The 16208-nt window shown below is 37.5% G+C and overlaps 1 protein-coding gene across 1 annotated transcript; it reads right to left on the bottom strand.

Moving 5' to 3' along the window:
- Window positions 1-2990: 2990 nt before the first annotated feature.
- LOC128993107 (tubulin alpha-1 chain) lies at window positions 2991-8661 on the bottom strand. Its single transcript, XM_054416865.1, has 4 exons — window positions 8507-8661; window positions 5413-5635; window positions 4484-4785; window positions 2991-3958 (listed from the first exon to the last, which is right to left on the bottom strand). The coding sequence occupies exons 1-4, from the start codon at window positions 8507-8509 to the stop codon at window positions 3134-3136; spliced, it is 1353 nt and encodes a 450-aa protein (XP_054272840.1). The 5' UTR covers window positions 8510-8661; the 3' UTR covers window positions 2991-3133.
- Between the last annotated feature and the right edge of the window lie 7547 nt (window positions 8662-16208).

Below are 16208 nucleotides of genomic sequence, written 5' to 3'. Positions count from 1 at the left end.
GGACCCGTGTGCGAATTGTGTGGTTTAATAGGGTCCAAAACTTGTTTCTGAGGCATAATGAATCCAGCGCAATATACCCATTTACCTTTTCAAGATGTTTGTTTGTTTAGGTTTAGAACAGTTACTTAGGTGACTGACTAATACTACTAATCTATACGTTATTATAAAATACTATGGGAAGGGAGAGAAACAGGTCCACGACGTAGGAAGTGGTGAAGGTAAAGGCGAGCTGTGCAGAGTGTAGGAACTGATCAGTGATATTTATATCTAAAAAACAACAAGCCATAAAAACTCAGGAATTGGCATGGAGGTTCCAATCAACCTCTAAGTGTGGACTAAGAAGCGTTTTCTAGAAGTTCTATCAGGGCTCGGCCCCAGTGGCTTTCAAAGTTCCTATGTCATCCTTATGGAGAAAATATTTGTTTACATTTGACCACACGAATACTTTTGAATCTGCACTATTAATTAAGGGAACAGCTGGTTATATTTTATTTGACATAAAAAGAAAATATTTACATTAGTCACCCGACAAAGTTGGCTTCCTTGTATTGCTTATGGTACAGAAAGCTGCTAATTGCTGCATACTTTGTCGTGCAGTTTATACTTTGGCGCACATCAGGATTCCAACAAAACAACACAAAACAGCGTGGTTCTATTATGCACGTAATCCGTGTACGCTTGGAAATAGTTTGGCAACACTTAAAAATATTAATATGTACTATGAGCAGCTGATTGACTATTATAACTACGATGTAACCTGTCATTTCGTGTTTATAGTTTCGGTATTTCTGAACTTTTCTTTTAAACGTTTTTAAAACATTCCTACGATCATAATAAACAAGAAAATACCTTTCAAGGATTTTTTTAGGCGAGGAAACCTCTTCAAATTACAAAAACATAAGGAACTATTTTCTCATGTCATGGAGCACATTGCTTGCCGAGGAAAAAATAGCAGAGTGATACGGACCGGTGACTACTTTCTCTAGGGCACCTATTTGTGTTGCCAGCTGAACCTAAAAACGTGTTGTATATTGTTTGAAAGACTAATTATTTATACGCTTTATAGTGACTGTAGGAAAAATATAATGTGTAACTTGAGTGCAAAAGGCCTTTGCTGCACTCGAGATCATTCCGCATTTGCTCTCGTGTGCAGCAAAGTGCCACTTTGCTCACTAGTTACACAAATAACTATTTCCTGCACAACAGATTTTCAATAGTTAAATAATAAATAAAACATACTCCCTTAGTAGATATCCTATCCTTGTGAAACAGCTGAAGCCAATTTTATTGTTAGTTCTGTCCGTGCACTGCAGATGTCATGTTTGGTTTACAATTTGTTTCTTGTTATTTCAGTAATTTGAAACCTCGTTTAAATACTGTAATCATAAACATTGACTCATCCTCTAGTGATATAACAGTAAACTAACTAGCTATATAATCATGAAATTACCCCTAAAATAAAAGAAACAAAATTTCGTCGACACTAGTAATCAGTGTCACCTGACATGAACTAGACACGAAAAACGAACTTCAAAATTTACAATGGGATGAGAAGTCTAATTGTGTAGGTTAGTCAATGGTTAAATGAATTAAAAAATCAAGAAGTGTATGCCCTACTCAGGTTGGACATTTAACTTTTTAATTTTCGTGAGCGAAGCCACGCCGGGTTCACTAGTTTACAATAAATTTGTTGATTAGAGTGATTTACCTACCTTTTTCATGTCAGAGTAAAAAATTTGCCTATAAGTAGTTTTCATCACTGTGAGCACAAGTGGTTCTTTTTTGGACGCAGTCATGTTTTTTTTTTTTTTATTTGATTTACAGAGTACGTAACAAAGTATGTAAAGGTATTGTGTACTTGCGTACTTGTACAGCATTTTTACTATGGTATTATGTATTATTATTGTACTCTTTAAAACCCTCGCTAATAAATTTAAAATCTAAATACAAGCACTTGTCATTGGGAAAAAATATTTAGTTGATTGTGTAAAAATTTGCACTGATTGTGTGATAACTCACCAATCCTTATATATAATACGTGAAGGTGATTTCTACGAAACACTACTCCTCCGTTAATAATGGACGGATTTTTACAAACGATGTGACAAAATTAAGTATTTCTTGTTTAGATGCCCCCTTTCACCAATTCTTATAATATAAGTAAGTCGACTCTACTAAGTCATCCAAAATTATGACTGTTTTTCGTCTTGAAATAACGCCTGTGATACTGTAATACTTCGCAATTGCTCGAATTCGAGCAACAGATGCACTAGTATCAGTAAATTGAATTGTATCTGATTCTATTTTCCCGCAAGTTTGTTGTGCTATGAGGTTCAGAAAACTGCTTGCGTGTGCATGATTAACTGTTATTACTGTGAATCCTTAGATGTCCCAGGATGCTGAGACTATAAGATCATGTTTCCTCAGCAGTTTGCTGTCAAGTCAATTAATTTAATTTCCATGGCCATACATACATTAAGTTTAAACAGAAGCCAATAAGGCTTCTAATATTTTTTAATTCAGTGATTTGTGTTCCTAATTTTGGCCATTTCAGAGTTTATTGCTGGCTGAAATCTAGTAATTACTGAAATTATCTTCTTAACCAGAAACTTGAAAACTGCTACATGTTTTCTTTTTCATTAATATTTTTAAATAAGGCAATTGATCAAATAATTATAGGCTATTATATATATATATTTTTTTACTTTTGTGGGAATTTAGTTTTGTCAGAAATAAATTTCCAAGCATCTTGTAGACCCAAACCACATTTTTCAAATACCCAGAAGCAAACAAAAACAAATAGGCCTACCGTACAATAAATGAAGTCTGAAACAATATGATCAGAAATAGATGCCTACATTTTATTCTTGACAAGTCAATAGTCAATTGACAATGCTACTTCGTGATAATGGACAAATTACTCACCACAACTACTTGAATTGAAATTACCAACACTTAGTTTTATAAAAGGGTAATAAACAACTACATGCTGCTGCTCAAAACAATTTAATAAATATTGCATATAGGAAATAATTACTTTGGTAAAAAAATGTATAAAAAAAGTAGAAAAAATATGACTAAATGGGCAGAATATAACTTAACGGAGGAGCAGCATCGACAGCGTGTGGAGAGCTTAGTACTCCTCAGCACCCTCGCCTTCTCCCTCGACTGAGTCCATGCCAACTTCCTCGTAGTCCTTCTCAAGGGCAGCCAAGTCCTCACGGGCCTCGCTGAACTCTCCCTCCTCCATACCCTCACCGACGTACCAGTGGACGAAGGCGCGTTTGGCGTACATCAGGTCGAACTTGTGGTCCAGACGAGCCCAGGCCTCGGCGATAGCCGTGGTGTTGGACAACATGCAGACGGCTCTCTGCACCTTGGCCAAGTCACCGCCGGGCACAACGGTGGGAGGCTGGTAGTTGATACCAACCTTGAACCCTGTGGGACACCAGTCCACAAACTGGATGGTCCTCTTGGTCTTGATGGTGGCGATGGCTGCGTTGACGTCCTTGGGCACAACGTCTCCTCGGTACAACATACAACACGCCATGTACTTGCCGTGACGGGGGTCGCACTTCACCATCTGGTTAGCGGGCTCGAAGCAGGCGTTGGTGATCTCGGCTACAGAGAGTTGTTCATGGTAAGCCTTCTCAGCGGAAATGACCGGAGCGTAAGTGACCAGAGGGAAATGGATACGAGGGTAAGGCACCAAGTTGGTTTGGAACTCAGTCAGATCGACGTTGAGGGCTCCGTCGAACCTGAGGGAAGCAGTGATGGAGGAGACGATTTGGCCGATGAGTCGGTTGAGGTTGGTGTAGGTCGGGCGCTCAATGTCCAAGTTACGGCGGCAGATGTCATAGATAGCTTCGTTGTCAACCATGAAGGCGCAGTCAGAGTGTTCCAGAGTCGTGTGAGTGGTCAGGATGGAGTTGTAGGGCTCAACAACAGCGGTGGATACCTGAAATCGCATTATGCCATTAATATAAAGTTAAATGTATAGTCTTTCATTTCATTCTAAGCGGGATTGACTGTAAAAGTTATTACTGTATATATATTTATTATGATAGCAGGCTTTAATGGTAAAGAATCAAATCCAGGACAAGAAAAATTTAGATACTTCGGGAACACTTTCACAAAACATTAGAATATATCACTGTCACTGACAGCATTTTCAACCGAGGAATGTGTGAGTTCAAGAGAGTTCTCCAACTATGTGCTATTAACACAAAGTGTAAAGAATGTGTTTCTCGTGCCATTTAGGACTCGTTCACATTTAGGTTAGCCAACTTTCCTCACAAAAAAATCCTAAGTTAATTTATGGGTTTTCATATTTACAGAGAAACCATCATCAATCAATAGTTCATATTAATTGAATCTGAAAAGTTATCATAAATCAGCATACAAAAAATTTCTAAGGTCCAAGAGTGAAAGAAAATGTAAACACTACAATGTAATCCTTTTTTTAGTTCTTTAAAACACGCACCTGAGGGGCAGGGTAGATGGCGAACTCGAGCTTGCTCTTCTTTCCGTAGTCGACAGACAGTCTTTCCATGAGCAGAGAGGTGAAGCCAGAGCCAGTGCCACCACCGAAGGAGTGGAAGATGAGGAATCCCTGAAGTCCAGTACATTGGTCAGCCAACTTCCTAATCCTGTCCAGAACCAAGTCAACGATTTCCTTTCCAATGGTGTAGTGGCCTCTAGCATAGTTATTGGCAGCGTCTTCCTTTCCAGTGATGAGTTGTTCAGGGTGGAAGAGTTGTCTGTATGTACCAGTTCGCACCTCGTCTGGAAATGACATCATAACATTTTTACTATTCAATTTTAAATAAGTTGTAAACACATAATAGCCTAAAAGACTTTGCTTAGATGTTGACATTGGTACATCGCTCACTTTGCAGAATATATCGATGTATTGATCCATTTAAGTAGTAGCCTATAACAATATTTATCCATCCATGGACACAACAACTCACTTGAAAAGGAATAGGTCAACCAACATATCGAGATCTGTTGAAATTTGTTTTGTATGGAAAGAAATCACCAACATGGAAACCACAGCACTAGCAAATTTAGGGGTTATTCCATTAGACCTACAATTAACAAACAAGTCGATAAAATAAACCGTAGCCTACATTTTGGGACAAGCCATAAAATATATGTATATTGGTTATGACGTTGGTCCTGTGAAATCAGACCACGCATTAACTATAACACCGGTTGTTGACAAAAAATCCTTCCTTAGTCAACCTCAGGTGACACTGGTGGTAAAGGAGTTTTTAATATGTCGGTATCGAACGTATTAATAAACTATCCTACAGTGTGCTTTCCTAAGTTATCCACTAATAGACCTTCAGAACAATCAAAAGCTTAAGAATAGGACTAGTGGTCGAAGAAAGTTTCTTAATCCCTCACCTACTACTGTCGGCTCCAAGTCAACAAAAACTGCCCTAGGAACATGTTTGCCAGCGCCGGTTTCGCTGAAGAAGGTGTTAAAGCTGTCGTCTCCGCCACCGATGGTCTTGTCGGATGGCATCTGACCGTCAGGCTGGATGCCGTGCTCAAGGCAGTAGAGCTCCCAGCAGGCATTTCCAATCTGGACTCCAGCTTGGCCGACGTGGATAGAGATACACTCACGCTGTGGAAAAACAAAACAATCATTATAGCCTGTGACAACAGTTAAAATCAATTTCTATAAATAAGTAGGCCTAAAGCTTAACCCTTTATTGTACAGTTTTAGAATAAATATTTAGGTAAAAATAAAATAAATTAGTCAAAGATAAATTTTTGGTATAGGCCTAACCTTACTTAGGTTAGCCTATAAGTTTATGCGAAAATGGGATATTAAGTTAGAAGGAATTTTAAGCGATCGCACTGTGTAGTTGACAATTGTAGGAGGCCTAGTTGTATTGACAAAGAGTACAGTGTAGGGTATCGATGCAAATAGACTGACTTTGTTGGCCTCCGGAGGATTTTAACTTTAACGACTTCCTCTAGAACAAAATTTGATATCTTGACATCCTGATTAAGTTCCTATAGGGAACGAAACTGCAGTAGCCTAAACTTATAGACTACAAAGGCTCAGTTTGACAGTACAAGGTATTTCAACCATTATTTTTTAAATAGACTGAGTGGACTCAAAAGCTTTAAATATTCAAGAGAAATTTAAGTCACTAATACAGAGGTCGTTTCTGTTCTCAAAAAATCGTCTAGACGTCTGGATTTTTTATTTGTAGGCCTACATCAAGTTAACTTAAACTTACCGGTATTTAGGCTTAATTTGTTTTCTAATTAAGTTATATTTACACAACCAAATAAATATTGTCCTTGGATAAAACATGTAGGATTCCTAACTTACGTTAGTTGGTTTTCACGGTTCTTTCCATTTAATTCTGTTTGATATGGCAAAATATATATATTGGTAAATATTGACATTTGACAAGATTTGAAATGGTTGCCTACAGTAAGTTTGGTAAGTTAATACGTTGGGTTAGTTTATAAAAGTTACATTTCTTAATCCGTATAGGCCTATATTAACTTATTTTTGCCTAAACAAGATCAATTGTCAATTTGTAATTTACAGGTAAATGCGTTTAAAGATTAAAACAGAAGGAATAGCCTATGGATTGTAGAGGAAATCAAATATATCGATAGGCCTACATGAAAAAAATCATCGATAACTTAGTAAGTTATTGAATGTTCCCTTTTTACAGGAAAGTACAAGTAACTTACCATTGTTGCTTAACTTACTAAATGACTTAACCGCAATGTAAGTTTAATATCGAAGTCCTGGAGTATAATTGGCCTAATAAATACTATTATACAAAAAAAAATAAAGCCTTATTAAGTTTACTGGTCATTACAGTCAGAGGCATTTCGGGGGGGGGGGGGGGGGTTGTACCCCATTGACCTTAAAACATATTTTTTACAATTAAAAATGTTTTTCTACGATTAAGTTAAAAAATCTCTTTTAATGCCTATAAATAGCCTAAGCGACGCGAGTTTATTTTAAAAAATTTTCCTCCCAGACAGGTGAGTTACGCCTATGATTCAGTGTTTCCATACGCAGGATTATTATCTCGAAAACGGGAGTTTAAGACTATGAGCGGGATTAAAACAAGATGTAGGATAAAACGGGATTATTGGCTTCAACTTCTGTTTTTAGGCTTTATTTTTATCTTTAATTTATAAGAAAAACTAACTTAACTTACCTAAGTATGTTAAACACGTTCGCGGCGGCATGGGAGCGGTCGCTCCCATGCGGAACCCTAATACCATCCTGGTGGGTGCGATCGCTCCCAAGCTACAATGCAGTACGAAATGATTTATTTTTAAGCCAGGATCAGAGCTAGAAACTTGAAACCTCGCACAGCACTGCTCAATAGTATACTGTATTTTGTTGTGGTGTAGGTTGGTAGTAAATTTTCCCGTAAAATCCCCGTCTGGCAATCTCAAAAATCTACTTTTTGTCCCGTCTTTTTCCCTCCATTTGGCAATACAATTCCAATGGGACCGGCTACGTTCCAGGCAGTGCTACTATCTGTGGGTGTTTAGCAAACTACGTCTACTCTCGATGTAAAGCAGGACATCCTCGCACGTTATTTGCTATTCGTCAGACCGAAATTGGAAACGCGGCAATCGGGTTCATTCGACACTGAGGGCCACGCCGCACTGGGGATACACCCGCCATTTGACGTGCCGCCGCGAACGTGTTAAAAAACTACTTAGACCTGATAGGCTAAGTCAAGTTATGTCAAAAGTAACACTCAGGATTGAACAAAAAAATCAAGCGGGATAAAACGGGACTTCTCGTTTCTCATTACCGGTAACCTACATTACAGTAACTTAAGTCTTACTCAAAAGCAGTATAAAACGAGATTTCTGGACTCAGGCAGGCGTGATATTTTTTTTTTTTTTTTTTGTGGGTAAGTACACTGCTATGATAACAGGTCATTATGAACACAGTTGATAGCCAAGGCCTTCTAGAGAGCCCCCCCACCCCAAACCAAAAGCCTGCGTGAATGGGGCTGTTCAAATTTCTCACTTGAAAACTTGGATTGCAGTTGTAGGTATAGGATTACAAAGGTAACAATGAACAGGTACCAAACCGTGAGTAAAATAAAACCTATAGTAGGCCTAACTTAGGCTTAACCACAATCCTAATTCCTAACCAAACTAATGGCCAGCGCCACGAGGTCTCTGAACAAAGCGACCCACATTGTAAGATGTTACAAAAAAGGTTGAAGGTTGTCTCTACATAAAAAACGAGTAGAGAAGCGTTTTGTCTTCAGCTCACGTCAATTATAAAATAGTCATTACGCTAGAGTTATACTAGGTATACTAGGTATACCTAGTAAAGCTGACCTAAGCCTTAGACTACTCCCAGTGAGGATCGCGAAACACGAGGCCATTATTTTCCATTCTCTTAATAAAACATCTTAGAAAGATTACAACACTACAAAAACCGGGAATTTTCAATTAGAATAATATAATCAAGCAAAACACTTACCATTTTGAGTAATAAGTTATAATACTGCACACAAAAAATAGGTTGAAATCACAAAGTGTTGATGGACAGGCCGAGTAATGGGGCTTCTCCACACAAACTATAACCGTTGCGGCGCTGCAGCGGCTTTTATAACTTCACAACGGGTCGATGGTAGGAGGCTTCCTATTGGCCGAAAGTGGGCGACGCGCCACGTCACGGCGGCGACGGGCGCGGCCCGCACAGGAAACAGACGATCTATGCTATTGGTGCATTTGAAATATTTCCAGTAGTCTGCATAGTAACGTCGGTTGAATTGAATATTTGAATAAAAATTCGGTTTCTATTGATCTGTGTTCTTTATTGCGCAATATTTAATTTGCTACTTTGTTTTTCATTAATTTTAGTCATTCTGTCTAAATAGCGACTAATGTTGCAGTTTTTATTGCTCGAATTAAAAACTGTACGCCTAATTTAAATGTAGTTATACCAGAAAAGTCGTTAGCTTTCAAACAATCCTTCAAATCAACCCCCTCTTATAAACAAACCACAAACCTCACTTGTACCATCAATGGAATAACTGAAAATCAAGACGTTTTCGAAAAGGCTTCCCATAAAAAACATGTTTTTTTTACTAAATAAGTCCTCGTTGTTCTTACAAACCTATAGATTTTTACTTTGTTTCAATAAGCTTAATAATAAAAATTGTGAAAATCTGAGTTTATAGCTATGTGGATAAAGCTAGTGTTCGCATAGAACTAAAAAAAACACCTTATCGGTAGGTTTTTGTCGGTTCGATCTTGAGAAAAGTCCGAATCTTTTGATGGTTCGAAACTGGACCCAGCTGTCATTTTATCTATTGGGTTTTTACAATACAAATGGTCAATGACAATGAACAAGCTGATATTAGTCGGTAACAAATCTGTGATCTCAATCAATCCACTATCATTTAAATATCTTCGTCCTAAAAACAAGCAACCTGGGCCGTCAGCGTGGTAAAAATCTAATTTAAATCTACATACAGTAGGCCTACTTATTCAGCAACAAAATGAAAACGTTATTCATAATGTATCAATACATTTAACATCGTTATATCACAATTAATTGTAAAAAAAAATCAAAGCCTATACGGTATTTTCTTATCATATTAACTTATTATACAATATTTTGTATTTTAATTAAAATAGATAATTTGTAGGATTAGGAAAACGTTGAATAACTGTTCATGGTATACCTTAATCGGTATATACAACTAGGTAAAGTGGGATGTTAAACAGCTGTTATCAACAATGAGTCACCGCAGAATGACGTAACCACCTGAATCATCGACTTGACTCCCCTCCTTTCTTGTATAATCTATAGCTGATAAACCACCACAGCCCTCCTTATCATAAACTTATAGACAGCCACATCCCGTGAGATATCCCAGATAATAGATCAATATGAGAGAGGAATTATTAATGTTAGATATTACTAAATCCCAATTCGTGTCACTAGAGAGATTGTACTGAAAATAAGTGAGTTGAGAATAAATTGTGATTAATGAAACATTTATCAATGGTCAAGGACATCAAGATCCACTTTTGAACCAAACAAATCAACAGACTTTTTCTAAGGATTGAACTGGATAACTTTTGACTACAAGCAGTCGACTATTCCTGATCATTTTTGTTCGCTTAACAGAATTTCTGATATTTTGCCATTTGTCATTAAAAATGATGAACAGTACATGTTTGCGAATTTCTGATATAGGGAATAAGCTATTACCGTAAGGCCGCGGCTCCACTTGCCGTAGATTGCCGCGCTGCAAATTGTAGCTGGTCAGTTGAAGAAATGGGAAGGCTGCGATCAAACGAATGTGGCTCCACTAGCGACAGTCTGCAGCGCGCTACATTTAACGGCGCGCCGTAGAATGTAGCGTCGCGCGGGAATGGAACTCGGACCATTTTCGCGCTACATTTTGCAGCCAACATGTGGCTCCACTAGCTGTAGATTGTAGTGCCGCGCCAAGTCAGTGTACGCACAGCCGACCGGCATATAGGCACAAGACACACGCTACAATCAGTATAGACTTTTTAGTGTCATTAGTTTGTGATTTTTGTAAATTGATTTGTAATCAATGTAGCCTGAACTGGACTGTGAAATTATTATATTATAAGTGGAGAAACACACCGTGCTATACAACAAATCTAAAGAGAATTAAAAAAAATTAATGCCTATATAGAAAAAACCAAATTTGATTAAATGCTAAAAAGCTTAAAACTTTTTTACTGTTCATTAGTCTCAAGTCAACAATAAATAACAAATTAATGTTCAAGTCAACTTACATCACTATAGTAACCATTAAATATCACACTTGACAAAATAGCTCATCCCGTGTCTAACTACAAGGAGTGTCGAACTACCGAGTGTCGAACCTAGTAACCTAGTTAACATTGAGTAGGCCTACACTAAAATTACCTTAATGTCACTGAAAGCCTTTCCTCTACTCCAATTGCTTCTCTTAGTTTGGTATCGTTCTTCTTCAAACGTGTTGATACAGTTTCTATTAAGTAATCAACAGAGTTTTGGGACATTCGATAATATACAAAATACTTGTCTGAATACTTTTGTAGTTTAGTGTTTAATGTGTGGAACATCCCTTCGGACTTTCTGTTGCTTAATATTGGATGGATCCAGCATGATCCTGGCCCACGTCTACCGCGGCGCTACACTAAACTGCTAGTGGAGCCACGGTGCATATGTGAGGACGCTGCAGATTGTAGTTCGTACTCTGCTGCTAGTGGAGCCACCAACTGTAGCGTGTAGCGCGCTACAATTTGCAGCGCGACAGTTTACAGCAAGTGGAGCCGCAGCCTAAGTTTCATGGTAAGACCTAGACCCGGGACCGATTTACTTTTTCGTTTTGAGGTCCCCAGAGGCCAAAAACCATGGTGGAAGTATTTACTTCCACCATGGCCAAAAACACCATCCGTTCAAATTCATATATATGTGTCCGTTAGCGCGATAACTCTAGCAAAATGATCCGATGTTGATTAAATTTTTGTACAAACGTGTAAACCTACGTTTATTCGAACGGGTCCGCGAACCAGCATAATCGGACTATGGGAACGGGGGGTTTATGGGGTGTTTTATAGGGTAAAAACTGATTTTTCCCATTTTTGACCCTAAAAACACAAAATTTCATAATATATCTCCAAACCATTTTGTAGAGCTTAAAAAAGAAATAATTTTGTACATTGAAGCGTTGTTTTATGCCCAACGGTTACACAGATAATAAAATAAATTGTAAATTTAAAATTCACATGTTATTCTTATGGAGAATAAATAAACTGTTGTAGTTTGCTTGTTTATGGATATATTTTATTCAAATTTGGCAATTTTGTTTATTGCATACTAAGCTATCAACATTTCAATAAAAAAAAAACACACCTCAATATCTTCCCCGTAGCAGCAAACCTTACTCACTAAAATTAATGCTATTTAAATAGGAAATAAATATGACAGTTTTAGGGAATATTTTAGTAGAAATTCAGCCGGGTAGATGGAAATTCGCTTAGTCTGCAGGTTTGCTGCGGCGGTGTATTTTTAATTGGATAACGTTTAAAGTGGCTTAAATGCGTTTTCTCAAACAACAAATATATGGTATTTTTGCTAGTGTTTCCTAACTTACACAAAAAAAAAACACCCATCTCCACTGTTAATCGCACTTCCATACTGGCGTAGGGTTTTCTGTGAATTTCAAAGTGGATTAGGAAAAAATCTGTTGTCTATATTGTTGAGCATGTCGATTGTTGTATTGTTAAGCCGCGTTTACACCAAAGTTGACAACCAGGTTTCCGACTAGTTTCGGAAACTTGTTGCTTTTTCTACAAAATGCAGCAACTTTTTCTGTCGTCAACTAGTGGAGCGACAAGTTTTCCACTAAATTTTGGTTTCCCGCGGAGAGTCGGTAAGATCAAAGAGAGTTGACAACAAAAAGTTGAAGACTAGTTGCTGCGCGCTTTGCGCAAGCAACTTGTTGAAAACTAGTGGAGAACTATTCCCCCTCCCATATTGTACACATATTGTAAATGTGTATTATTGAATTATTTTAATTATTATAGGGTAAATGTTAGCTATATTTCTATTTTAATATCTTAATTAGGCCTAATAACTCTGGATGCGTACAGAGCTACAGACCACGCCTGTGGTCTGATTTTGATTAAAATCTGTATGTAGGTACTAATCCATAATATCTCCAGGTATTTCTGAATTTTTTTTGAAATTTTGATTGTTAATGGTGATTTTCCCATAAAAAACGGAAAATTTGATTTTTTCGGAAATGGCCGAAACGACTTTAATTAAGATTTAGTATGTTGTAGCCACCCTTTAAATTCTGAATAAAATAGTATAACTCCCATTCCTGTAAAATTACGGTTCAAATGTTATTGTAACTTAAATCATTTTCCCATAAAACCCCATGAAAAAACCAAATAAATCCGCCGCAGCAAACCTGCAGACTAAGCGAATTTCTATTTGGCTTATTGGATTTCCACTAAAATCTCTCCATAAAAATATCACATTTATGTCCTATTAAGTGCAGCCCCCCTCCAATATTGCTGCAGCCTGATTGCTGTAAAAGTTACGATTCCAAAGTTAATGCGAGTTTGTAATTTTACCTAATAAATATCATACCTACATAGTTACTAAATACCTATTAAATATCATTATTACTCTAAAAAATTATCCATGATAATGGTTGTTTACAAACTAATGGGAGATAGTATGTCTCAGATTGCTGATTCAATAATGTAACTAAAGTGCACATTATTTTCTGTTTATGAATGATTGTGTCTTCTTCTTCCGACGACATCCTTGCCACTACTGTGTAACTGTACTGATCATTTCGCGCCTATTCTTTGGCAACAAGTTTTCCACTAGTTGCTCTAAATTAATGAGGAGCAACATTTAGTTGTCAACTTTTAGTTGTCAACTTTTGGTTGTAAACTTTCGGTTGTCAACTTTTGGTTGTCAACTTTGGTGTAAACGCGGCTTTAAGTGGTCGGCTGCTCGCCGGCATGTTACCGGCGTCGTTCATTTCATTGCATGGTCGGCATGTGAACTATTCACTGATGTGGAATTTGATGGTTGGTAAAAATCAGCTGTCCAAAATCTTGATACGTGAAATAATTCTGCAACTAGCCTAATCGTTCACCCAATAGTTAGCACTTTGGGAATATTGTACGTCGGATGGTGTGTGGAGTGTATCGACCTAGACACAGCTGGCCTCCCATCTGGGCCTCATGACGTCATCCTCGTCCTCGACCACGCATATCACATCTTTCCATCCTTCATCCTTCCATTCACAACAGGCACAGGCAGACGCAGGATCCGCTGTATAGCTTGGTACAATAATGCATGCATACAATCAGCTGATATGCATTGTTGCATAGTTATCTAAGAGTTTTTGTGTTATTGGGAATTTATTGTGATTAGTTTTCGATAGCTCATTGGTTTTTATACCAAGAAAGGTTTGAAATTAAGTTTCAATGTGTGATTTTCAGTGCCTATACAAATTCGTCAACTATTCATAAAATTGTAAAAATCTGTAATGAAACCAATGTTTAGAAGAGGGAAAACGTAGACCAATACATCTATTATAGCTTGAGAAAACACCATGTCTTGTTAAAAAAAATTCTAAATAGTAACACTCTAAACCTCATAGATGCAACAGTAGGCCTACGATGACCGATGTCATCATATGAGCTAGATTTTTCGAAAGTCTCTCACGGCGGTTGTAATTACTGTATTTGGGATTGGGATGCATGAAAAAAACAACCTCTAGTTACTGGAAAAGAGTTCGTGTCGTTTGACGAGAAGGAAGGGAAAACGAAAACATAAATAGAATTCCCATTTCATGCAGTAGCGGCTAGCCCATAAGGACTCTCGGACGCCGCCCTCCCAACAATACAGAAATCAATATTTTTTTTATTTATGTAATAAAAAAATAATATGTTGTAATTAAAATTAAATTACAATTACTTACGACTACTTAATCAATATGATAATAATATGAAATGAAATAGTTTTAAATTTTGAATCCAGTAATGACTGTTTTGCGATAGTCGCTTTCATAATGTGGATTGCGGACGGCGGCAACCTCCGTCCCAAACTCAATGCATGTAGTGTTATGGTAGAAACACCTAACAGCGCTGAGGGTGCCGTGACGTCATTCCAATGCTTTACAATAGGGACTCTGGGGCAGAGTCCAAAGCTGCGCGCGCATCCATAAATCAGGGCAGCCACCCTAAACTGGATAATTCTGCATCACACACGATTAGGATAGGAAGAACCATGTTGGCAGCGCTGGAGCCATCATCCACACTGTCACTACCATAAACATAAACTAACCTCACTTCTTTCCATGTCCATGACCACAGTTCAGTTATAGTTTAGTGCCAAACGACCTGTTGTTTTGTGATCAATAGTGTTTAGTGATAGTGATGGAGGCCTAAGGAAGGCAGCGGTAGTTTTTTGAAGATTGAAAGAGCTAAGTAGAAATTATTAATAGTTATACTTAATTGATTGAGTTAGTTAGTTGGTATTTTTGAGTCAATAAGTTACGTCTGTAGTTTTAGTATAGGCTAACCTAATCAACCCGAAAACGAAGTAAACTAACCATAGGTAAAGTGACTCGGACAACTTTAGTTATAGTTACTTATTATTAGTCTTAATAAGTTATTACGGGTAAATTTGCCGTGGGTTGAAGGCCTAAATCTAAATAATAATGGACGGCGGCATTTCGTTGTCGTCGACGGCTAACGTCACTAATGAAGTTAGCCTGATTATCAATGAAGGGATCAAAAATATTGACCACAGAATTTCTTTGAAAAAATTAGGACCTCCTAGACCTTTCATGAACATAAACCAAATTCAAAACAGTTCAAAGAATAAGAATAGCTTCACACGAAAATTTTCGCCACATATGTACAATCATGCAGATTGGCTATGTGGCTGTTCAATTAAAAATTCATTTTTCTGCTACACTTGTTTGGTCATGGGGGTTCAAGATAGAGCATGGACTGTAGACGGGATTTCAGACCTTAAACATCTACTGGAAAAAGTAAAAAAACACAAAACAAGTGAAAAGCACATAAATGCGTCAATAGAATATGCTGTTTTAGGTAAAGTTGATATTAGATGCCAATTGGACAATGCATATAGGTTAAAAATACAAAAACAAAATGAAGATGTTTCGAAAAATCGATACATTCTAAGTAAGCTAATTGATGCAATTAAATTTTGTGGAGCGTTTGAATTAGCATTACGAGGACATGATGAACGCGAAAATTCAAAAAATCCTGGCATATTTCGTGGTTTGGTTAACCTTATGGCGGAGCTGGATGTAACATTGCAACAGCACATAAATCAAACAAATAACCGAGTGTTTTTGGGTCTGTCTAAAACCATACAGAACGAGTTATTGGACTCAATATATTACGTTTGTCTGCAAATGATTCGTGACGAATTGACACAAACCGACTATGTAGCTATTGAAGCCGACGAAACAACAGACTGTGCCACTTTGTCCCAACTAGTATTTGTTATTAGGTACGAGCTGAATGGCACGATTCACGAGCGATTTATCACTTTTATTAGACCAAAAGGCCATGATGCAGAATCAGTTAGCGAAACAATTTTTGAAGTATTAGAGCAATTAAACCTCGACAAAACTCCTGATAAA

The sequence above is a fragment of the Macrosteles quadrilineatus genome, unplaced genomic scaffold (genome assembly GCF_028750875.1).
Source record: "Macrosteles quadrilineatus isolate MER2022 unplaced genomic scaffold, UCM_ALF_1.0 Scaffold_1__1_contigs__length_201487025, whole genome shotgun sequence".
Classification (NCBI taxonomy): Eukaryota; Metazoa; Arthropoda; class Insecta; order Hemiptera; family Cicadellidae; genus Macrosteles; species Macrosteles quadrilineatus.
The sequence above is the reverse complement of the archived record's forward strand: the minus strand, read 5'-3'. Positions and strand labels throughout refer to the sequence as shown.

Bases quoted from the DNA above. Each gene is read 5' to 3' on its own strand.
- LOC128993107 (XM_054416865.1), bottom strand. The intron at 4,786-5,412 runs GTGAGGGATTAA...TGTCATTTCCAG, and splicing joins CTTGGAGCCGACAGTAGTAG to ACGAGGTGCGAACTGGTACA. The intron at 3,959-4,483 runs GTGCGTGTTTTA...ATGCGATTTCAG, and splicing joins CCATCTACCCTGCCCCTCAG to GTATCCACCGCTGTTGTTGA.